Genomic DNA, 26,001 nt, shown 5'->3' with positions numbered 1-26,001 from the left:
TTCCAAAGGTTTTCTTCAGACTTGATCAGAGCGTTTCGATGCATCGAAATCGTAATGAATGGATAAAGTACCCCATAATCGTATAGAATTCTAAGGTTTACAAACTTCTAATAAGGAAAAACTGCTCTCGCCCGTTTCACTAACCACTTGATATTCCTCCAGCATCTTCCTCGAAGAATTATTTTCCTTCTCCTCGGCGGTCGTGGATTCCTGACAATCAGGAGAACTTTCAGATTCGTCGTCCTTTCCCGCAACAGTTTCAGGCGGAGGATCGGAGTCGACATGGTGGTCCGCTTCGTCCGGCGGTTTGTTCATGTCTCTATTATCGTCGTCGTCGTCTTCGTCGTTGTTGTTCGTGTTAAGTCTGCGCAGATTTTCCCAAACGAGGCCGTCAAGCTTTCGTTCGCTTTTCGATTCTGCCTCCTGGGTATCCTTCGGGTTCGTGGGTTCCCGACTTTCGACCATTTCTTCTCGCTCTATTATCGGCGGACTCGCCTCATCCTCGGCCTTTTTTACTCCAGGTTTCGAAGCAGATTCGTCGTCGGCTAAATTCGTCGCCTCCTTCTCGGTTTTCTCATCTATGTTCACAGCTTTGCTGGACTTTTGTGAATCGAAACTTAACTCTCTGCTGTCTCGCCTGAAGAATTTTATTCCTGACTTGCTTTCCTCTTTTCCCGGCTTCGGCGATGCCTGCTGCTTCGTCGTTTCCTCCCGCGAATCCTTTCGATCCTCTTTTCTAAAACTCGGCAATTTCGGAACGTGCCTGATCTCGTCCTTGCTGTCCTGCCGCTTCAGCCGGTCCTCCTTGCTGCTGGACCTCGAAGGCGAGAACAACTTCGGTATGTGACTTATAGGCGATGCTATGTCTTCTCGGCTTCTTCTCAGGTCATCCGTGCTTCCTCTGTACCTGAAGGATGTAAAATTTGTTAATTGTATTCTATTTCTCACTTTTTTTCGTGCGTTTTTTTTAAGAAGCTTGACCAAAAAGATGATTTTCACAAGCGGAAAACGTTACGGCTGGGTCAATCTGTTGATAGAGAATTTTCCATCGGTAGATCTATTTCTGATCTGATTACATCCGTCGAAAAATAAAACACTGACTGGAAATTAAGATAAATGTCCAGAGTATCAGTAGATAAAAAAGTATACAATTATTTAGTCTACTGATAATCTGTATATTCATCTAATTTCCCACTCAAACAAACAGTGTCTTATTTTTCTTTTCCAGTCGAAACCACATTAACTTTTGAGATATTTTTAAAGCCTACTTCTTACACTTAAATTAAACCAACCTCTGAGGAATAAGGGACCGTTTGACGGATTCGAGAGGGCTGCGAATGTCCTCGAACTCCCTTGAGCTCCGTCTGAGTATCGGGATGTTTGATTTCCTCTCGTTAGATTTCGGCGGCGTTTGTTTGACGTCGGGCAGCCTGGAGAGCCTGGCGTGAATCCTGGGAGGTTTTATCTGAGAAGTCCTGTTGAGCTGACTAGCAGCAGGAGAAGGATGGTGCTGGGTCTGAGGTGAATCCTCGGACTTAGGGACCTTCACCGTAGTACCAGTTTCGCAATCTCCGTCCGACGGTTTATCGGCAGCAACCGCTGCGATTCTCGTCGCCTCGTCGCCGCCATCAGCCAAGGATTCTCCACGTTCAGTTCCTTCCGGAGTCTGGAAATCGCTATTATCTCCGCTCGTCTCTTTCGATTTTACGCCGGTTTCTTTATCTCTTTCTTGCTCTTCCTCTTCTGCTTTTCCCGGTTCTCCGCGAGCCGTTATCACCAGGTCGGAAGTCCCCGGCTCGAAGTGGTCCCGATGCCTAGGGAGGCTCTGATAAGGCCGCAACTCCGGCGATCCACGAACTGCGGACCACCAACTGGCTGGAGGACCTGCGGGCAAAGTTGTTTAGTGGTTGAAAAAAAGGAACAAGAGGTGTTGCAGTGATTTCGGACCATCTTCTAATGCCGGCGATTATAAAATTTATTACCAGGTTAACGATATTGACATGAATGCAGTGAAACTTGACGGAAAGTAAAGGCAAAGAACTTCGTATCGTCGCCTCGTAAATAACAGATCATTAATTTTCTAAGCTGCAGGGATGGCAACCGATCGTTACTGGAGGTACTGACCGTTAATGGTCCAGGAGCGTCGAATGCTGTGCTGTAAGATGTCCGCTGGTGAAGCACGGATGTCTCCGTTAGACCGCCTCGCGCCTGATGTCTCGTTCATCCATTCACCGGACACGGATTTAATCTCGCTGTATATCAGAGTTTGTATTATCCATCAAAGACTGCAGTACATGCTCCGACAATGTGAGTTTGTGTTTGTGTATATTGTGCGTAGATGAATTATAGGAACATTGTCAACTGGATGAGAACTTGCGGTAAGCGCGTGTCTTGTCGCAATGGTGCATGTAAGCGATATCGCTCCAAATCTGTCTGGCTATCCCATTCGAAGAAGAGAAAATAGAAAAAAGCACCGCTCCGAAAGTAACACTTGACTCCAATGAAAAGGATCGATTAAATCGACGGCATTCTCTCTTCGACCCGACAGCATCTCCAATTATCATTCGCGAGTATCGGGAATTTGAGTATTTTTCACTCCTCACGAGAAAAACAGCGATCGCACTGTCATCTATTGTGCAGGAAAAATGATCTCTGGGACCACAAGGTTTGATGAATTGAACGAAACATTTTATGGAGTGATGATGACGGATAGAACTTGGAATAGTAAAAGATGAATTTTTGCCCATCCGATGATTGGCAATGTTTCAATGGTCGTTGGGACAGCGCTTGGAACGGAAAACGTGAGACATCCGACTTACATGATCTTGTGGCAGACGAGACACAGCCAGTCCGTACCGTTAGAACCCCTGTATTCGCGGCACTGCCTGCAAACGCGGTGCCTGCATCGTGGACAGGAAGCCCCGGTGTTGTAGATGCGACCAAGAGGTGTTTTGCACCTGGCGCAGCAGCGGCCCTGGATGAGCTCCTCGCCAGAAGCGTTTTTCGCGCCTCGTCGACGTAGATTTAGCAACTCTGCTTTTAGTTTTCTGCAACAAACGAGAGAGTGGGTAAATTTCCTGTTGCACCGAGTTACAACGAGTTGGATCAAGCGAATATTCTTAAAATATCGAGATTTGTATTTTATCGTATTTACTAGCCAATTCTCAAACCGGTATCCATGATCTGTTAATTTTATTTGGCGTTAGGCTGGCATGAATATTGCATGACACAGCTATACATGTTAATTCATCATCATTCTCCGTCATAATTATCGTGAGAAACCTGAAAAGACGGTTTATTTCAAGGACAGTTCAGTTCGAGTATATTATCTGAGATCTTCAAATTCTGAATTAAAAACCCGACTACACGATTAAGTCAAATTACTCGACTCCTATTCATCGTCAACCATATAAGGGTACATACATGCACCAGTAGTAAACGACTACTTAAGGATTGACACCACTGAACTACCATGTAAAAGGATTTCCATCTTAAAATCATTACATACACACACAAGTATATACTTTTTTCACATCGGATCGTCTTAAAAACATTACGTACAAAGTACGGATACGTTTTTACACCTGGCTATTCACCGATGAGCGTTGAATTTACTGGTACAGTAACCCTGCACGTATAGTTTATCGAAATAAAAATATTTCCTTTCCATCATCGTCTGGAATCTCTGCGCAAAGCCGACGATTTTAAAGGATTAACGAATAAGGAACCCACGCAGGAGACGCGCGTTTCGCACGGTGTGGAATATAATCCAGAGCGGTTGTAACTCACGCCTCTCAAGCGACAATATTATTATCGTTCAAGAATGAAGAAACGAGAGGAGGCGGAATGTTCGTGATCACTTACAGAATGGGTTACTCACACAAACGACACGACAACACAACACGAACGCATGCAATCGATGACTAATCTACCTAGGAGCAAGTTCGCTTTGTTTCCTGATCGTTGTCAGTGTGTCGACGTTGTCGCCGCGCTGCGTTTTTCACAAACGATCAATCTGTACCACCGAACACTGAACGCAGTTTTCAAGAGGCTGCACTGAAACCTTCCTTCAGTTTGATTGCGTGCACGCAATTGGCGCGAGTCCTTCTTGGAAGCCCTTTTCTACCTTCCTGAGATTTGTTTAATCTTCAGTTTTTCACTGTCCAAATATTGGTTCTCCCGTGGTTCTATGTTCAATTTACTTTTACGTTAGTCCATATAGGCCCGACGCATCCTCAAGATGTCTGTTCAACAACAGGACTTGTTCAAGTACAGTAATGACGTAAAATCCGCCGTGAATTCCTCGATAATACATCATCTCACACTTGGTAGAATAAACCTCGTGAAAACTCGCGTTATTCACTGTATTTCAACTGTTCCCTTTGTGTCTCGTGTATCTACCTTGAGCCTGCTCAGCATATTCTCACCCAGAGTGTGTGAAACGAACTTGACATTGCACCATCGCGCGAGACAATTCCTCGATACACAGCAATGATTCTAGCAGAGCAACTGCATCAATCGAAGAAGAAAACCGTCCCAATCTTCCTGTCTTACAGCAAACTTACTTTCGTCCCGTTTGCGGCGCACCTCCAGGAGCAAGGAGGCCTTAGTCGTGGAGGCTGCGGGTGAAACAAGGCGACGCTGATCCTCTGCCTTCGAAAGGTGGATCGTAGAGCCCGAGAGCAGGGCTGCAGAAGTTCGTAAATCGCGGATGTGACGCGTTACGGAGTCTGGGAGCAGGCGATCTCCACGCGACTGTGAACTGCGGACTGCGTGAGGCTGCGAGTCGAGTTCGCGGCCTCTCTCTCGGCTCTCACTCTCCCTCCGCAGCCTCTCTGCTCTCCCAAGACACTCATTCGCCCAGAGTCGTATTTCTATGTCCTGGATAGACGCAGCGGGGGCGGCCGGCCGGCCGGCTGGCCCGTGACTTACCTTCACGTAGGAGGCGGTGGGCCCCAATGGGCCCCAAGACGTCGCCATAGCTGCGCTATCTGGTGGGCCGCACCGCCTACGTGCGATGTACCAAGCGAGCGGGGTCCGATTGTACCTACTACCTTGGGGCGCTTACTACGGATTCTAACAACAGTAACTTCCAACCCCCGGGAAGTTGCGACGCATGAAGTTACCGAGAGTCCATTGGTTCAGGGTTTGTGTACCGTAGTGCTCGTAAAACTTGTTTTTCTAGCCGTCTTTCCACGCTGGGAATACGGTCAGATTATAGACGTCTCCGAGGGTTGTTACAGACGATTTTGAACGTGTCCAGTTTTTGGTTCTAAACTTCCAATGCCCTGAGTACAAAGCATTTGCCTTGGAATTGCCTTGGACGGGTACGTATCGTTTTACCACATCCTCACTTCTTATATGCTGGAGGCAGTTCGCGGCTAGAGAATATAATATACTGCGTGTATTCCAACCATACTCGCGGTCGTTGAGTCACGCAAGTTGGTCTCTATCTCTCTCTCTCTCTCAGTCCTTCCTCAAGGAGTGTGTATTGTGTATACATGTATACATGGGTACAGGTATAACCCTGCAGGATAATAGTAGCGCCTTATAAGCCTGGCCTCAGGATCCCAGGTCTCAGGTATAATATATAAGGCACGCACCTCGAATCGTGACGTCAAGAGACTCCAACGCCACGCCAAAAACATATACCTATAACACAAGTTGTAAATCGATTTTTTTTTTTTTTTTTTTTTTTTTTTCTTTCGAAACAAGAAACTGCAGCACGGACCAAAGCGATTGAAAATGCGAATCGATGCGATTGCTTTGTCGGATTGAGATTAACGTTGTTTCGGATAATTGTCACCGCGACTATTCAATCATAGGCAAGACAAACAAATTTAATTAGCAAGAATCGTTCAATTATTTATATTTGTCGAGCGTAGTTACTCTAGGTCGATTCTCGTTCAATTGTAACAACTTCCTGACTCAGCTCCGATTTTCTGCTGACCAAACGAACAAGCAAACTCCTATTTACTTCTCAGGTTCGATAATTCCGATTCCAACGGGCTCACAATTTTTCAAACATCTCTGTCAATATATTTTATTTACTCGATGTTTTCTTAATTTTTATACCGAAATTGAAATATCTTGAAAAAAAAAAAAAAAATACAGGCACCATTCAATATTCGCAAAATCCTAACGTATAGAAGAAAAAAAAAAAATACCGCTGCCTTACCTAAATACAAGTATCGAAAGCAATATTTTGTTAATTGACATAAATGTTTTTTCACTTGATAATACAAATTTTCGTTCGTCAGATCAGAGTTTTGTTGAATGAAATGACGTTTCTTCGATGTTCGAAAAACGTTCCACTTGCCACACTTGGTAAACTCGCCGGATCCTTTCGTTGCGTGTGTAACCAACACACTTTTAAATTTTCCCAAATATCTTTCTGTGTATTTAATAACCTATACAGGTATGTGTAACAGCAGCATTTACACCTCGATATCGAACCGTGGATAATACGGTGCGGAGTGTGGAGAAGGAGATGGTTGGTTGACCCCCTCACTTCCGTCGTCGAGAAAGAGAATGCTGAGCGGCAGAATTCGCGGAGGTCAAGCATCTCGTGGCCAAAGTATATATAACGATAGTAAAATAGTATAACGTAGTAACGACGTGGTTGTAGATAAATGCGCGAACATGAGATATTGCGAAACCGCGAAAGCTAAACCAAGAGTTAACATCAAATTTCAACACGTCGTTGAGACGATGATTTCCAAGGGCAATCAACTAGGCTTGTTGAACATATTATAGCATTTGAAACTGCACAGAGATATTACGACGATAATGTCAATGGCATTTGGGATTATCCGATGCGCGATGGTATTCCTCTTTGGGGAATTTTCAACGGCGTGCCAATTAGTACGCGGAATCAAATCAGCGAACAATCGTTGTCAAACAAAGAATAATGTTAAGCCATGCATCTACGTCATGCCCGGAATAATTTAACGACGATGAGCGACACGCCCATCATAATATACGCGCTTGCATGTGTATATACATGTATTATGCACATCGCTCAGGTATATCTATGTATGATATACATATATATATAACGCATGACAGTGATAGTAGTTGTGGTATCGTATTATCATACGATTTATATATGGTATATGTATAATACTAACAAGAGTAACGAAAATTTATGACCATAAAGAAAATCGTTGTCCTTCGTTAACCATCTAATTCATCGCGTCATTGCATTTTCACGCTTGATTATTTTTCATCGATCGTTTCGAAGCCGTGTCTCCGATATACATTTATTGTTACAAACTTCGCGTTCCGTTTGTAGCTGTTTATTGATAATCGTATTTTCCGTGCATCTTTTCTTCAAGAGTAAACGCAATGCTGATCCGTGTAGAGCTAAGAATTGTCTATTAACGTATTCCGAGTGTATAACAGTCGTGAACATCGATTGTATGATACGAGAATAGAGCTGACGAAAATATTGTGGTACAGTGTATACATATCATGCTTATTGCGCGTATAGGTACTTCCGATGATGATGGGGGACCTTCTGAGAAGATCTAACAGTAAATTCTGGCGCCATGCATACAACAGACATTCACACAGCCCATCAGCATGCTTCTGCAACTGAACTCTAGCTACCGCGTGAATAGATAGGAAGGTAGGTAGGTAGGTAGGTAGGTAGGTAGGTAGGTAGGTACACTGTTGCACATCGGGAGAAGCCTAGGATGACACGCAATGAGAAGACTAAGCGAAGATAGAAGGTGCGTGAAACGTGGGCACACAGAGAAGAATTGTGTTCAGAAAAGGGTCCGAATTTCTCCAGAGGCCTGAAGAGGAACCTTTTGTTCTTACGAGTCTAAAATTATGATCGATCAAGCTTGACTCAAGACAAAGAGTCACTAGTATTGAGAGTTTCAATAACGAAACAACATGTCATTATGTTCTGAAATTCACGATTTCATGCTCACCGAGTTTCAATGATCCAGCGCAAAAAGTCATTATCGAAACTCAGTATCGGTGACTGTTTGAGCCTTCACGTACATCGACGTGTATTTTTCATGGACGCGTGCGACTTATGCAACGTTGAAAAACGTGGAATACCACTTTGCAGGATAACGTGCCAACAACGTGAACCGGTGTAGAGGTTGAACGCTGATGCATGTGCCAGCTCGAGCACAGGTTTAGTCGCATGAAGCGCGGGCAAGCAATCTCCATGCGTCTATCTCTTGGAAACACCGTTACCTACCGGTCAACCTCATCCTACAAGATAGCAAAACGCACACGACTTGATCGCGCGTATGCAGAAGCTGGCTAATAATCATCTCTGCTTCTTCTCCTGTTTCAAAATCATCTCTAGGTACTTATTTACTCGTGTCAGCTGAATCATGCTCATTTTCTGAGGCGGAGAATCGTAAACCACATGACCGTGACAACTGTGTAGGAATTTTTTGACAGTATAGAAGTAAGGTAGCTGTTATACACTTTAAGAAATAGTACCGATGAAATTGAACATCAGATCCCTAGTGTTGGATTCGTACCAAATTATGGTCCAAACCGCATGTTTCTTACAGTTTATAACGTGTGAAAAGATTGTTCCAACTTTTCGCTGTACCCGTGTGATATGCTACATGTATAACAGAAGGTACCACCTTGAATCTGTCGCGTTCGACGACGAGGTCTAGTCTACAATTAACGAGTAATACGCAGGCGTGTGCGATACGGGAAACGCCGTACAATCGCGCCTTGACTTTGCATCGGCCGAGCAGGTATTGCGTAACGAGACCGATCCGGGTATTACACATATGCGATGGTACAGCGTGCATGATCGATCGCAACAACACTAGCTGCTGTTGGTTGATGTCCCGCCTCGCCGCCGCAGTGTGAGTGAATTTTGCTCGACACGGAACAACCGATTTGTAACGGCGGTACATGTACAATGTACGTATACATATCGTACACTTGTATCAAATCGTGTTCCGAATCACGAACAGTTACCATATATATATATATATATCTATATATATATATAGGAGGGAAGGTTAGCGACTCTGGGCAATTCAGTATCTCCAAGAGAGTTCTTACGCCCTGATCATCATGGACAAGATTTTTTCCAAAACACTTGCTACGTGGTGCGAACCGTACACAGAGTTTGTTCGTCGTTGGATGAATGGTGTTATAGTACCAGTTACTTATAAGCTTGACGTTAACAACGTTATTGTAATTCTAATTGTGCATGATTGTCTGAAAATATTATACTCATGTTTTCATACCTTCTTAACACCGGCTTTAAAGTCATTCTAAAATTGCGAGATAGTGGTTGGTTATTCCCAATGTTTCGTTACGTTAACGTTTATACCATCCAACTTCAACCTCGACGTATACTATTTATACACTGCGAGAGTCTATCAAGTGAGCAAGTCGGTCTAACTCTATCCGATGTCAATCTAAAACTATCTCATGTCGATCTAACACTAGCCGATCAGTCAATCCAACAAACTTTTATCTGACGTTGAATTTCCGAATTGTCGACAAAATATGATCTCCAATAGTCCGCACCAACCAAATTTTACTCAAGTTTGACACGGACGTGATTACTACCAATTTCGTTTCTCTCACTCCCTTATTTGTGGTTGTAGAAATAGTAAGAGGACAGAAAAAAAATCGCATAAAAGTGTCAAAGACGCTGGCAGGTAGGCGCATAGATCGTACGTTGCGTGCAGGTACGACCGATCGGCGTCATCGCGTAACGCGGAGCGTCGAAATAGGGAGGAGAGGAAGAAGAGGAGGAGGAGGAAGAGGAGGCATCGCCGGGACGCGTGCATGCCTGCATTCGTATGTATCTCGGGTCTGTGAATTCCTTTAGGCCGGTGCTGCGCTTCCGTCGTCGACGAAGACGTGCGTGAACCTCGTCCTGCACCGATCGAGGCTTGGACAAGTTGAATTACGAGCGCCTCTCGATAAGCGCCCGCTTTCGGGGCTGCAGAAATTGGATAATTGACGACGATTATCTCACCATGTTGAGCTACTGTAGAAACACTTTGGGCGTTGCGTTCTGACTACATAAGATATCCTAGTATATACCTATATACACATATATAATATATATATACCGCGTGAAATCAGCCTTGACTTATAAATTCTCGTTCACAGAATAATTAATATATGGATACTGGCAGAAGTTCCTCAGAAGAGATGCTAGCTTGTACAACGTCAAATTATACGATTAGATTCTAATGAAGATCGATGGACGTACACTCGACGATTTATAAAGATTTTCCACGTCGTCGCAATGTAATTGCGAGTGATTTATCCCAATTTTTTTACTCCGACCCTGCATCACACCCGTGGTTAAATCCACGCTCGAATAATCATAATTATTATTGCAGCTAAATGATGCCAGCTGACCGAGATATCGGTTTCCCTGAGAATCAACAGCGCAAATCGACCGTCGTAATCTGGTTTAGTGAATTTCCGGGGACAGTTATGTAAGCATAGCGGTTCCAATTAGGCAATTAGCCCGCGCATGTGCTTCGGTATTCGAAATTTGATTCTTGACCTGAGAAACGTTACCGAAGTTACTTAAACGGGGAAAAAGACAGCGCAAATGGTGAAAAAAATCGAGAGTACGACGGTGAAGAGAAACTTGTCGGTATAAGCGGTTGGGATGAATTAACTGTTTATCTGACTTTTATCGATAAATTAAGGAGGCTGGTCGGCTGGAAAACGATTTCATTTATTCCGCCTTAATTGTGGCATCGAGTATTTATGAAGTTATTATATTTATCAGCTACGAAGAGCTCTTAAAAAAATACAGAAATAAAAAATACTGGAATTGTTTAAAGAAAGAAAAAAAAAAAAAAAAAAAAAAACAGGTATCGATGGTTCGTTTCACGTCACTAAATATTGTTAAAAAATCTATGAGATTTTTGTGCGATTTTACTCTGCGATGGCTTATTTTATTTAGAAGAATACTTTCCACGAACAAATTGATTAACTGTAAAATTGGATACTGAAAAAACAAAAAATCTGTTTCAGCGGCTTTGTGAAAAATAGTATTCCGAGTAAAACGAGTCACTGTATAGAGTGAAGCGGGTCAAACCTGCTAGATTGTTGACGATTCCGAAGCTTACGATTACAATGATTTTTGATAAATACTCATAGTGCGACTACGTCCAAATAAAATGAATTCAAAAGGTATCAATGTTTGGCCGAGCGACCTCCTTGATTAAGAATACAACTGTATATTCATCACAAATGTACCTGAATTTCCGAGCGATCAGGTTTGATCGAAACCTCAAGTTGCTGTTAACTACACTGCGATAGGATGACGAATTGCGTAGAAAACGACGTAGCTGGTCGAGAGTATCAAATGATATTATAAAACAACAGCCTATTGTTGATACATTCGAACTCTACGATTGCAGGATCAAGCAGGATTGACTCGTTGATGGAAAGCCGAGGCCGATTCACACCGCGAAATAAAACATAGCAAAGAAGAAGTTATACAATGAACTAATTACCCTTGTTCAATCTCCGAGATCGCCGGCGACATGCAGACGAGATCGGTAGACATCCTGCAGCAGAGTCCGGGTATCAGCGGCGCCGCGGTGTTTAACAGTCAGCGACGTTGCCCAACGGGAGGTTGGATCGGGCGCCGCGGCGCCGACGGCATTTCGATCAGCGGAAGAAGAAGAAGAAGACTCTCCCCATAATCCGGAGCGTTTGCTTCGCCCTTCGGTCGGAGTACGTCGGAGATCAAGGCTACGGTGACTGACAAACAGGCGCCGTGCCGACGAGCAAACAAGTTCAGATCGCGTTGCAGACGAGAAACGCGGGCGGAATCCGGCCGATCGGATCGGATCGGATCGCCGCGACGCCAGCCGGGGTTATTAACACAACGCGCACACAGCTCGGCACCCGGTTCCTGCACTCTTCTCGATCGCTCTCAATCTCCTTCGGCTTCGCTCGGTTCGCGTCGACCGATCGCCGAAAGCACTCGAGACACTCTAGACTGTCCTCGAGACCAGCACTGATATGACTCGCTCTCCGCGTTTACGTTTACTGGCAGGCTCTGTGGCCACCGCTTACCCGGCTTACCTGCCAGGTAGCCTCGATCCTCCTCCCCCCCCATCGACGAAGCGAACCGCCGACCAATCAAAGCCACGCTTTAGACTCCTCGCCTACCTGTTGCGCGACACCTGCATCGCCGCTCGCGACTAACGCGCACTTCAGACTGGACGCATTTCTTGTTGCACTATTTTTTATTGGCGCGTAATAACCAGGGTTGCCAACCCCACGATTTTACGACCCGGGTTACTCTTCCGGGGATTCAAATTCTGGGTTTTTCTTTTTTGTTTTTACTCAAGATTCGAGTTCGACTTTATTGTCAGTTGGCTTGAACGGTAGTCATTAAAATATTGCCTGTGGTTGGGAAAACGTGAGAAAGGAAACTCTACGAGGAATGTATTCAAGTGTACGTATGTAACGAATTTTTTTTCAATCTGTGATGTGTTGTAGAACATGAAAAAAACGGGAGACACGTACTTTTTGACGTGCTAACTCGATCGGCTGAGAAATATATCCAAGGATTCAACCCCTGAGGGTGAAAAAACTTTGCATATTATCGTCTGTTGATATAGTGAATGCTGTCCAATTCGTTTTATCGAAAAATTTGACGCAGTGTCGAGAAATTCTGAAAAACCGATGTTTGGCGATAAATTTTAAGAGTTTCTTCTACCCTTTAAATCGGCGAATTGGCTCGTGAATGAAATCAATTTCAAATGTTTTTCGATCTACTGAACCATATTGCCGACTGCGGAAAATTGACGAGATTATACTTTTATTGTCGTTAAAGCAGCGAGGTAGAAGTCCAATTTTTGAGAAAATTTATCACTATTTAAAGTGAAGAATGGCGAGTCGAGCAGTGACTTCTACCATTCGATTCGAGTAGAATAATTTGATACCTAAATCGGGTTTTGAAAGAATTTTATAGCCAAGACCGATATCAACCTAAAATATTTGACCGTTGTCGTTTTACGAGACTGAGGTGAGTAATATCAACGTAACGAAACATAAAATAAAAAATAACTATTTCATGTCATGTCCTGTTTCATTAATTGTTAAATAGGGATTTTTCCCAAAACTACGTGGTTACCTGAACGCAACTAACTTCAACATCGTTCGTTTTTCTCCTACCTAAATGGCAGAAGCGATTTACTCACAGTAGCTTGCGTTGCTCCTGAGCGCGCAGCAGCTTGTCCCTGTGAAGAACTTCCAAAATCACAGCCTTTTCCCAGTCAGCCAGAAGAGATATTTCTTCAATGTTTTCCGACGGAGGTCTCGAGCTGCACCTGAAGTATCGATCCCTTGCCGACATGTCCATGGCGATATTTTCGCGCGAAAAATAACGAGACAGAAAATATCTTGCCTTCTATAGTCACTACCGAGTCGACGACTAATTATTACTAGCCCGCACAAACCGCGGGCAAAATGATGTACTGGCCAGTTTCTGATACCGCCGTTTCCTCTTCCCATTCATATCGCTCAGAGAAATACGCGGTGGGAGATTGCAAGCAAACTCATTAACGAACAGATGAAGACGGAAGAAATATGAGAAAGTAATGATGCATAATCAGGGCGTCAATGGTGTCGGGATCTCAGCGCCGTTTATTTAGACATAACAGAAGAAGAAGAAGCATCTTGGAATTTGTTTGATCGAAAAGTCGGTAGAAAATTTTAATAAACATCGAATTCTCCGATCAAAATAAACGCCCTGATTATTCTTTCTTGAACGTTACGACACGCTGATCCGTTTTTACCGATCACGAGGAGGAAAAGAATAAACGTGAACACTTTGGGTGTATAGAAAAAGATTCGATAATATTGACCACGAGGCGTTATACAGGTTTGTGTGTTTCTTTTTTGTTTGTTTGTTTGTTTTTTTTTTCCTTATACTAGTACTGTTTTAACCTCTTTTCCTTAGTTATTAAATACGACAGGATATTTATCTACAAATCATTCATCATGTGTATTCGTATAACCAGCCGTAGCCGAACTGAATTACCGAACAAACAACTTTCAGATTTGTATGACGATTACGTTTCAGACAGAGGCGAGATCACGATAAATTGTGATAGTAAAATTTTCTTCTTTCTGTGTATTCAATTGGTCACACGCAGGTAAAAATATCACATTTAGTATGCTAACTCATGCTTCGTCGTGCGGTTTTGAAAAAGTCAGAGGAGTGAAAGAAAGTGAGGGGTGTTTGATAACGAAAGAGTAAAAGGATCGATCACTCGTGCCGTAATCGAGGTGAGTCAAGATGCTAGCGAGAAGACATTATATCACGAGTTGGAAACTACTTTACGGTTTCGTAGCGGCGACGAGACTTTCAGAGACTTTTGGGAGCGATTCGGTTATACCTAACGATACAATAGTTATAATTTTGCACTAATTAAGTCTCCGGGGATTGTGGAGAAGGGTAAAGCTACGAAGAAATAATTATCTCGACTCCGCCTTGGTCTTCGGAGGTTTGAAGGTCTTCAGTTTCTTCGGTTTCTTTTGCTTCGTCGCAGACGACGATCCGGATCCCGACTGAAATGCTTTCCAGCTATCGACTCGCGACTGTCTGGATTCCTCGAAATTTCTCTGCCACTCCCGCTCAAGTGCCGCCTGCGCTTCCGCCGACAGTTCTTCCTCCCTTTTTCGTTTCCGTTGCTCAACGTCTCGTGTAGCCAATTCCCTCCTACGAATCGAAACGTGGATAATTAATTCTTCATGATTTTAAACCCAGATTACAATTGAAATGAATAGAACCACAGTCATCGGTAAATGATGCGAATATTTTTACTCATAGAATGATAAATTTTTGAGAATTTCAACTTTACCTCCGTCTTTCCATGTCGGCGAAGAGCTTCATCGTCATCACCCAAATTGCGTGTCTGTAACCACCGTCTGTTTCTTCATCTAACAAATTTATGGCGCCTCCCTCGCCGGTTTTACCCTCTTTTTTCAACTTCTTTTTCTTTTCTGTGATCTGAAAAAAAGTCGTGAAGAGTGGATGATAATAGACGAACAACTTAACGGTACGTAATAAGTTGTGCAACTATTTTCTGAACTCAGTGACGTACCATGTGATCCGTTCTGGCTTTCGCCTCTTCAATAACATCCATACACTTTGCCCTCGTTTCGTCATTCTCCAGTGTCTTCCAAGCCTTGTTGACGACTGAAAAAATTCGCAAAGTACGATGTGTTACTGAATTCGCAACTGAAAATCAATTCTCCATGTTTCTTACTCACTTTCGAAGGCTTGCTGTGCTCTTTCCGCATCATCTTGATTCTTGTCTGGATGTACAAGAATGGACATCTGTAAAAATAATATTCTCTGTATCGCGATACTGAAATGTGCGATAGTGAGAATACGATATCTTGACTAGCAAAAGGCACAGCCTAACGATGTCTAAAATTAAAAGAAAACCTTACTCGACGGTATTTTTTCTTCACTTCATCTATGGTAGTGGCAGGATCAATCTGAAGAACTTCGAAGGGGTTTAAATTGAAGTATGAAGATCCAGGCCGCAAGAGTCTGTCAATTTGTTGTTTGGGGGTCAAGACGGAGTCCCTTTTTTCGATTTCCTTAACCTAAAAGCAGAGGCAAGAACGTTACGATAATAGGAAGAAAGGCACACACTAGCGATTTATTCCCTCCTCGAGTATAAACAAGCAAGGGAAGATTGGCGTTTTCTGGGAGCGTGAATTTGTAGGTTAGGAGAAAGCTAATTCGTTTTCCGAAGCCCAGCCGCAGGTCAAAATCGAGGAACTTGAACATTTCCGAAGAGATATTCAAGTAATCCGGAGCAGTGCGAATCAGCATCGATTTCGAACGGCTTGTTTTCAACTGTTGGAAAATAAACACCAATGTGACGTTTCGCTGCCTACAGCTGACCGAGTGAGGTAGAAAATATGCCCGCGATTCACTGGCTTCGAGTGATGCGAAATAAACGCGTTACGGCCACGCGGCGTTGTAACTTTGGACTATTTCTGCCACTTGCACGACGCTACTCACTTCTGTGTAAAACTCGTTAAATTCATCTTCTTTCTTGGCCGGAATTTCGCTCGGTAAACTCGAGTTGGACGCCGCCATCTTGTCGCTTGTCATTTCGATGGGAGCGCCACGTAGCGGCAGAAAATCGCAACGATTTAGTTCCTCCACGGAGTCACAGGTGGCGACACAATTAAATTTTTTTCAAATTTCAGGGGCATGAGGCACGCAATACTCAACAAACTATTCAAGGCATGATCGTCGATTGTTTTTAACGGAATTCCGATTATTCGATTTTCAAGGAAAATCAAACAGGATTAAAGCTTTCAGTGGCTTTGCCCGTTATTGTCCATTGAAATAAAGTAAAAGTGGCTGTAATTGCCGGCTAAAGACCAGCGTTGTCGCGACCGTTCATCGAAACTTGACGAAACGTTTCACGAGTATTCCGCAATCACAATATGAGAATCTCATCAATCCGATTTCGCCGAATTGGCAAGGTTCGTTCGCTGTAGAAAAGTAGATATTCTAGAAAACATTACAATGATTTTATATCGCCAATGCGTAATTGTGCGCCTTTGCGAACATGCTAAACGACTGATTCTCCTAATTCCAGGTCGACGGGGAAACGATGCAAGTGTGGTCTATCGGCGAAATTTTTGTCGAACCAGGAGCAGCGGGTTCGTCGAATAAATTTTACCGCCTGCGCAAGTCCGGAACGCTAAGAGGATGACAGTTTTCCGCGCACTCACATAGGTATAAACATCTATACGTAATACGTACGTATCCCTAAAACTTTGGTTAAAACTTTGGGGTAAAAGTTTTGCGGTGAATCTCAGTCGTAACCAATTCGATCTTTCCTCACGTGTAAATTCTGCACGCGTCTGTATATGCCGCGCATTTGTGTGTTATATATAGCGGCAGAAATTCTGCACGATAAAAGTTTCTCATACTTTATACATCGCGATATATGTATAAGTATAGGTATATGTATAATCTGGGCTCGCTTCTTCACTCGCGAGTATACATGTATATATATATACAATATACATGGTGTACACCAAAACTTTTTTTATACTTACATATATTTTTACTCTCTAAAAAATGATTCCGCATTCATCGATTTGTTCGTTTTTTGCTGATTCGAGCAACGAGGGTTTGTAGCGATTCAAATTCAAATTAACGAAAGTAGAAAATCGAGTCGAAAAGCCGAAATCTAGAAAATAGTATGTTGAACAATAGAATATGGCGAAATAATTTCACCTCAACGTAACGAAAGTTCGGTTGTTTGTACAACTTCGGAAAGATCGTGTGATAATTGTTTCGTATTTCGAAACAAATTATCTCTCAATTCTAATCACTCTTAATTTTTGTTCAGACTGTACGTCTAATAGATCCTTGATTTTGGGTATCATTTAATCGATTCTCCAATAATTCGATGATTATTTTCGATTAATCGTTCACGATACAACGATTAATAAAAATCAACAATTTGTAAATCGAAGACATTTTCTCCATTTCCTCTTCAACGATTCTCTTCATCGTAGTTTGTATACTTGTAATTATTTTAGAAACCGTGTCGAAGCTTAAGGATGAGCACATCTCGCGCAATATTTTTCATAATTATATTTACACACCTGACAAAATATTTCCTCGATTTGACCCAATTTTCTTTTTCAACTACAATATCTTGGCGAATTTTAAATACGGGGCTAGCAAACGAATAAGGGATCACGTAACGGATGGTTCTGCACATTAAGCCCGCCGTGCAGGGTGTAGACTTAATGGTCAAGGGTTAGCGGACTCCGGAGCGTATCGGTTATCTAATAAATTGGCACATGAAGATAGAAGCGCGAACTCTAGCGCAGATGGAAATTCACACGATAAAATCTACACCTCGTCCGATAAACCCGATAAACCCGAACCTACGGATCCTCACGTCGATCTTCGGCGCCAATCGGCTTCGCTATGTACATATATATGTCTGCTGGAAATTTCCCCCCCAGTCGTAAGTCGATGGAGTAATTTGGTCTGCGTACGTCAGGCGTGAGAAACGGTAGGGAAAAATTTTACATCTTATACATAATATGAGGAATTTTCATAATTTTCGGGAATTATGATATGGAGTTCCGATTACTCGCGTTTGTTCATGCATACGGTATTATATATGTGGTTAATGTTACACAGCACGTGGCGCCGCATATATTATACTACTCGTATATATATACCTATATATATATATATATAGACGCACGTATAACACGGTAAATAAGAAATTGAGAAATTCGTTCGCAGTTGAAAAGCGTATATAGCTGCTGCTGGTATGTTTCGACGCTCGTTACGTTTCTCCGTTAATTAATTAATTGATCAGCACGCTCTCTTGACATGTTTGTTCTATAGACATGTGATTGTAGAAATCGCACAAACATTTGTATCTATCTGCATATTATACTATAATACTATACACGTATTTTACTCGCAATTTAGAAGCAGATTGCGTGTTGTTTAAGTCTTGCAGAGATTACGTGTTATAGGCTGATATATTAAATTATTTCTATTGCAATTCATTCATACAACATTTATAATCAATTGAGCATTATGTTGTACACACACACACACACATTTTTACCGCGTGATGAGTAGAAGTAAAGAGATCTTCATTAATTTTTCCATCCTTAATTGTTGACGTGACTTTCCGACTATGTCATTAACACTTTCATCAGGTTAATGCAATTTATACCACCCTTATTATTATATTATATACATAAACGTAATTACACATACTATGCAATATTTATGCAGGAATATGGGATTGAGATAAATTTTTATTGCCTTATTGCAAACAATTCCACCACGCGTTTGATTCAACGCGCCTCGCCTTTTATTTGTTCACACTTTTGATACGTTCTTCAACCTCAAATATACGAGTATCAGCCGGCGTAGTTTTTCCATTGTTTTTGTTGATGAAAGGAATATTAGAGTAATGTAAAATCTATGATGACTTGACATTGAATCGGAGGTCGCTTCAAAGTAGCTATATCATTATCTGCGATTCATTCAGAAACTCAGCACACGGCATTCTGATTTGTTTAATTATTCGAATCCTTTTACCCGACTTTATTCGCACATTATGCAATCTCCAAATCCAATAAAAAATCATAGAAAATCATGAGTAATAACTTCCAAGGTCATGGTTTTTTCAATCCAATTACATATATTTCCAATTTCCTTCGACGCTGAAAATGTTTTCCCTTCGATCAGGGGCGAAATCAATTCTCTCGAATCTAGCGCAATTTCTACGTGCAGCTATAGACTGTGCGAATGTACGTTCGTAATATATATATATATATATCATTAAAATGAAGCGACAATTGGAATGTATAACAGACGTGCGAACTCGAGATGGACGAGATTCCTGCGCGAAATGGGACAATTACACAAAATCTTTAATCCAATTATCCTATCCTCAGCGCCGAGAGAAGTTGCCAACTTCTCGCTTATCTCTCATCGCGTCAAGCGGTCGGGACGTGATTCAATCTGATCTTTTTCCGCGTGTAATAAAGATTTTACTCAATGATAATATAATTGGCCCGTAATATGGTGGATATCGTTGAAAAAAGCTGTATAAAAACATTGGGTAATAATAATAATAGTTAATAATATCAATTGAGTTCATAATCGTTTCATTATTAGAAACAAATCGATATGTTGCATAAGGGAAAATGAATTGGAAGAGCAAATTTCTTTGTAATAATAATGTGAAATCATAAACAATTATAGAGAACTCAAGATTGTTATCAATTCACAGAACGATGGAATAAAAAATAAATATTTATGAATCTAATGACATTACCTATCGTAGTAACTACTCGACTTTTGATAGCAAAACGAATGAGAGAAAAGCGAAAGAAAATCCAACGTTCTGCAAAAGTATTTTCCTTCGTGATCAACTATGTCTACGTATAACCCCGTGAACGTAGAAAAACTTCGAACTCCGAGAGCGGCTATTCAATTGAATACATAAAATACGGCAGGTTTATCTAGCTTCTACGAGAATTATTTCCCTTTTATAATTAGGTAGGTACAACAAGTTTTCGAGAGGTACAAAAATTTTTGAAAAAAGAAAAAAGAAAACTAGGAAAAAACAGTGTTTTTTGCTTTTGAACAGAGTGAAAGCTTTCGAAAATAGAAAAGTGAGACGCATAGGACTTTCAAAGACACAAAATATATTTTGTATAGAATTTCAAAATGTGGAAAGTTGAAATATGTAGAGCTAATTGTAAGGTATGTTTAGGCCAAAGCCAATTTTTATTATGTACCCAGAACCATATTTTTCGGTTACGAGAAAAAATGAAAATAGTTCGGTTCAGGACTGTGTGGTAACCGTAACTCAAAATTTCTCTTCGTTTGAGAATTTTCGATTTCTAGACTTTGCAATCTTTCGACATTTTGCCTTTTGCCGTACTTTTACTTTCTAAAGTTTTAAAGAATTATATGAGAAACAATATTTGCGTTATTCATCAGATGAGTGAAGGAATATCAGGTATCTTACCATTCAAATATAGCATAAATTTTAACTGTAAAAATAGTTTATTCAACTATGTCGTACAGTCGATACGACCATTCCTCAGAACGAAGTTAACTATTTTCTGTTACGGATGACATGCGTTGTTACCATTGACCTAATCGATACAACTATGTTACATATACATAGTTGTTACGGAATCTGATCGAAGTTTCCAGTAACAAAACACTCATTTCAACTAAACATCTTTCTTAGTATATTTTCTAATCCTTTCTTACAAATTTTGCAATTGTCCTAAAGAAAAAAATCCTACATGACAGGATATGTATTCCCACATTTCAATATGTTTTGAGTATCGTGTCGCGTGACGATTTTAAAACTTTCTACAAAAATCCATGTCATTCTTTCCTGAGAACATCGATTAGTTTTGAAATTTTTTCTAACGCGATCATTTTGATATTAGAAAGTTGTCTCTAGTTAGTTAGGGTCGATAAATTCAATTAAATCAAACATAAATTAGTGATCGAATAATTTGCAAAATATAATATCGAATAAATCGATAAGAAATCGGCATGATATTTATGCAGCCCTAGCACGATCATCTTACGATAAATTTCAAATAGATTTATCGATCCACGAAAGAATGAAACAGATCTCGTAATAACTCTCCGGATTTGAATATCTCGGCAATTATGCACTTTTCTAAAAAAAGTTAGATACACATTTCGTAGCGAATTGATAAAACTGTGAGTCTGTGCAGTCAGATTATCAAAAATAAAAACTTGGTCATCGAAAAACGTGCTCAAAATTGACCGCACCGCACAGCGCTATTCAAGTATTACACAAAGAAAAATTTAGTCTCAAAATGACTCCATCCGAAGACGAAGGGTTAAATCGTTCACGTGAGACCAGGTTCCAAAACACCTTAGAGTTTCAAAGTAGCACGAGGTTGAAGTTAGTAAATTAACCTACCGATGCATGTAGCGAAAAATCTTTATTCCATACCTTTACAAGATCGTAAAAAAATCCATTAAACCACAATAAACAAAACATACTGTCAAATACAAGGTATACAATCCAACAATCGATGTTTCCCAAAATCATTCCAATATCTCCGTAGATAACGAAAATTTTCCCAATATACATATGTCCTTACGTTAAAACGCTATATATATACAAACTTCAACCTCTATACTAGTAAAAAAGTTCATATACCTACTTAAAATGCATTATAAACACAACGATAACAATTAGTCGTCTACACGATTATACCTGGCGACAAAATTGCGCTCAAACCGTTCTGACGAGTAAAAACTCCAGCGATGATAACAGGCTGCCTCCTTACTTCCACCTTTCACCTTCCACCTTAGATCGGCGTGTCCGCCCCCGCCGCTGCTCGCCATTCCTCCGCACGCGGATAGAGAGAGAGCGAGAGAGGGGGAGAGAGAGAGAGAGAGAGAGAGAGAGAGGAGAGGAGAGACAGAACGCGTCGCGGAGGAGCGTAGCGCCTGCCTACCGCCTCGAGGCTTTGCACCCCGCTGATGGCAACTTCTCCTCCTCCCCCCCCCCCCCCCCCCTCTGGCCGTCGGTGCGTCCCCCCTTTCCCCTCCACTCCCTCCCACTCCAATCCGCGCCGCCGGGTGGCAGGCGCCACAATTTCGCGTCCCGATTCAGTACGCGCCGCGCCGCCTGCCTTGCCGGTACGTTGAATCAGTGTCCCTGTTCGTTCTCGTCGTTGCGAGCAGAGAGGAATAAAGAATCAGTCTACAGAGAGTGGGAGAGAGAGAGAGAGAGAGAGAGAGAGAGATATAAATAGTGTTTGGGTGTGTGTCATTCTGTTATCATCGCGTGGTATTTAACCTCTCTTTACTACTCGTTTTCGTTTTCGTTTTCTTCTTCTTTTTCTTCGCCGTCGTGTTCTTTTAAATTCATGTATACTAAAAACAATTTATTATACTATACACATCGGTGTAATTGAGTATAATATCCGATCTACAACCAGAGAGTATATGTATATATATATATATATACATACAGACATATATATATATATATATATATATATATATATATGTATATGCTTGTATGTATATTAAATAACGCGTAGATGATTATTGTCATTATTGTTATTATCGTTGTATCGAACGTGTGCATAATACGTAATACGTAACATCGATGAGCATATAACGTTGCTGCGTGGTGGAAGAATTTTTTTATTTTTGTTTCTTTTTTTTTTCTTTTTTTTTATCTCTTCTCATTCGTTTCTCTCTTTTCATTGACGGTCTTTGAAAAAGATGCGAGGCTCAAATAAAAAAGAAAATGAACTAGTTCGAGTTTTACCGCGGTATCGATCTTTTTTTTTTTTTCCTACTTTCCAACTTTTGTTTTTCATCACACATCGAATCTCGAGTTTGAAGACCAGTAATGCTCCTTTTAATATAGTTTGATGTTTACATTATACACTGTTGCTTCTTACGTTTCCTTCAAATTTCCACTAAAACTCTTCATTATTTTTATTATTATTATCAGACACTCCTTCGAAAATCACGACTATACATTTTTACGCAATTACTTTTTTTTTTTCATTACGCATTATAGTATTCGAAATACAAGACGCACGAAAATCATGGAAGGATACGGCGAACCAACGATCATAATATATCCTGTGTAGATATTTCGTAATACCTAACGTTCGATGCGAGTTTCGGAATTTTTCCGTCGCCGCGGTTTTCTGTGTAAATGTTCTTATTATTATACACAATTCCTCTACGATGTAACTTCTGATTTTTATTTTCAATACTAGTTTTAACGAGAGCTACACAGATAGATAGATAGATAGATAAGCAAGAGAGAGAGACAGAGAGAGAGAGAGAGGGACGAAACGGATCGGATCGGATCGGATAAAATCGAGTTGCATAGACGTAGCGAGGTGCGCGTAATACGGAACATTGCGTGTGTAACCGCGTCGTTTTTTGGCGGGAGAAGGGGGTTTCGTTACCCACGCGGGAATACCACGCAAGGTTATTTCGAGTGCGAGTGTGCGTTTGCGTTTACGTTTGCGTGTGCCTCTGTGTGTGTGCGGTTACAGGTTTACGTCTAGTTAAGTTAACGTGCAGGTGGACGATCCTCCTCCTTCTCGATCGCGACGCAGACTCGCTTCGTAGTAATCCCTGTCCGCAAACTAGTCTCGATGAGGTGTTGTTCCGTGGAAGGAAGAAAGGAGAGGAGAGGAGAGGAGAGGAGAGGAGAGGAGGTGGATGAAACAGGAAAGTGGCGAGATTATCTCGAAGCGCGGGAAAAACGCCTGCGTGCTGACTACCAACAGAAGACGAAAGATTACCGAATGAGGATCGAAATGCGGACCAAATAGAAATTATCAGTTATTTCAAATTTATAACGCGACGAAATCTTCCGGCGTGAAAGAAAACAAAATAGAATCAACGAGAGAAAAAAAAAAACAAAAAAAAAAAGCAAACAAACAAACAAACTAGTAATCGCTTCGGAATTTTAAAACTATTTTGAAGAAGTTTACGAGTTATTATCGAGTTTTCGAAATATGGCTATAATTTAAATAGTTTTGGAGAAATATAGATTTTTTTTTTTTTTTTTTTTTGTCTGTTTGTTTGATTTTTTAATCCTTCAAGTCTTGATATGACGACTTTTTCTGCACAATCACGCGTTGTTACAATATTAGCGATACTAAACTCGAATCTCAATCACAAATTTGTTGTGTACTTCGAACGGTTATTGTTTTTTTTTTTTTGTTTTTTTCCCTTTTAGAGTCACAATTTCCATATGATAATTTCTGGGATAATTTGTATATTAGAAAATTTTCCAGGTATATTAGTAGAGTAATTTAAACTGTAGTTGTTCGTAACTCTTTTTTTTTTTTTATTCAATTTCCACGTGTTTGAAAGTATTTGTACAACAAGTTATTCGGATACGGTGTTTTGAAGTGCATGAAGTTGGGAATAGAGCGACGTTTCGTTGTGAATAACACGGAAAATTTGATGAATTTTTGAAACTAAATTGAATCGAGGGTAATCTGTGTGGAATAGGCTGCATGTGTCATCGATAAAACGGTCAAAACATCCAATTTTAGATGAGATGAAAATCTTATTCGTAGAATTTCGTAATATAGAAGAGCAAATTAGATGTGGAGAAGAAACGTTGATATTCAGACGTGGGTTGTGGAATGAATATAATTTAAAGCCAAAATCTAGAATAGATAGAATTTTGACGATATTTTACTCATCCGCGTTTTTAATTTCTTTCAACAAAAGAGATTCTCTCGACTTTGAAATCCGATATTATGAGAGTCTTATATTTTTTCATCTTTCTACGCTTTGACCCCCGTATTCTGAACAAAACAGACGCTGCTGGTTTTTACATTTTTTTCTAGGATTGCAGGCGACTTACTCGCGTGATGTTTTCATACTTCGGCCGTGTTTTTTCGGGGCCCGGATCGTTTTTACACAAGGAGTTCTAATTCCTTCATGTTAGGATTATATCAGCGCTTTGTTATTGTTGGCTATAGGCTCGCTGCTGACGAGTAGTGCTGAATATTTTCGAACCGAGGTTATTACAATACGTTATACTCTGGAACGAATTCGCCATTTCTTCTTCTTCGTCCATAACTCTGTAATTATGAAATTTGAATTGAGCCGTATAATGTAAAGAAAATCGAATAGAAATCTGTGTAAGTGATTCTTGAAATCATTTTTCTGCAAACGTTTTCAATGTTGAGCAACAACGATCAATAGAATCACCAATTTGCTCTGAGAATTTGAAATTTTTAACAGTTTTACGAATGATTTTATACCGAATATCAGGATCTTTTAGCCTGTTTGAATAGACGGTGTAATTGGTAGAAGTATTGTTGATAACAACTGGAGAAATGAATATAAGGTACGGTTGAAACTAGTAACCTTATCGCGACGATGCATTTTTGTAAAAAGAAGAAACTAAGTATCTTTTTCGATTTATCTTCTTAATCTTGATGAAAGATAATTTTCGATCGATGACTCGGACTGTTTCAAGCATCTCCACATCCGCTAATCGTTTTGACATATCTTGCTTGATTAAAGAATTGTTCTCTCCTCTAGGAGTGAGCTGCTCCTATTTCACTGTGATAATACCAACTGCGGTGTAAATATATGGAAAGAAAACTTTCATAATGATGAAATGAATGAATTTTAAAAACTCGATTCTGTTTCCTGATTGGAATGCATTTTTTTTTTTTTTTTTTTTTTGTTTTTGTTTTTGTTTTCTGTATCTAATGAAAAATCTATATTTCATCAGCAGAAAATGAAAGCGCTTAAAATCGTTTAAAATCGATTCTGATGTCGATCTGGTTAATCGTTGAAACTTTGGAACACCACGAGAAATGTCGCGATCTTTCGACGTTGCGTTTGCAAAAATCGATGACGCTTAAGAATTGTAGATATTTTTTTTATTTTTCTTATTT

At 40.8% G+C, this 26,001-nt stretch overlaps 2 protein-coding genes across 4 annotated transcripts in view; both read right to left on the bottom strand.

Annotated features, from left to right (window-relative positions):
• The window catches only part of LOC124409720, a 36,484-nt gene extending 24,467 nt beyond the window's left edge, over window positions 1-12,017 (bottom strand). For 2 of the 3 annotated variants that reach the window (XM_046887509.1, XM_046887510.1), the window contains exons 1-5: window positions 11,493-12,017; window positions 2,820-3,047; window positions 2,125-2,252; window positions 1,293-1,884; window positions 145-907 (exon numbers count right to left, since the gene is read on the bottom strand). In XM_046887509.1, coding sequence (XP_046743465.1) covers window positions 145-907; window positions 1,293-1,884; window positions 2,125-2,252; window positions 2,820-3,047; window positions 11,493-11,545 — 1,764 coding nt within the window. In that variant the 5' untranslated portion in view covers window positions 11,546-12,017. Of the gene's footprint in view, window positions 1-144; window positions 908-1,292; window positions 1,885-2,124; window positions 2,253-2,819; window positions 3,048-4,565; window positions 4,645-11,492 lie in introns of those variants that run through there. The other variant, XM_046887511.1, reaches the window with a different exon arrangement.
• A 2,033-nt stretch (window positions 12,018-14,050) lies between these two features.
• Window positions 14,051-16,125, bottom strand: LOC124409346 (dnaJ homolog subfamily C member 8). The gene is made up of 6 exons (XM_046886907.1): window positions 16,037-16,125; window positions 15,454-15,612; window positions 15,271-15,337; window positions 15,102-15,196; window positions 14,859-15,007; window positions 14,051-14,716 (listed from the first exon to the last, which is right to left on the bottom strand). The coding sequence occupies exons 1-6, from the start codon at window positions 16,112-16,114 to the stop codon at window positions 14,473-14,475; spliced, it is 792 nt and encodes a 263-aa protein (XP_046742863.1). The 5' UTR covers window positions 16,115-16,125; the 3' UTR covers window positions 14,051-14,472.
• Window positions 16,126-26,001: the final 9,876 nt, after the last annotated feature.

Source organism: Diprion similis, chromosome 8, assembly GCF_021155765.1.
Source record: "Diprion similis isolate iyDipSimi1 chromosome 8, iyDipSimi1.1, whole genome shotgun sequence".
Classification (NCBI taxonomy): Eukaryota; Metazoa; Arthropoda; class Insecta; order Hymenoptera; family Diprionidae; genus Diprion; species Diprion similis.
The sequence above is the reverse complement of the archived record's forward strand: the minus strand, read 5'-3'. Positions and strand labels throughout refer to the sequence as shown.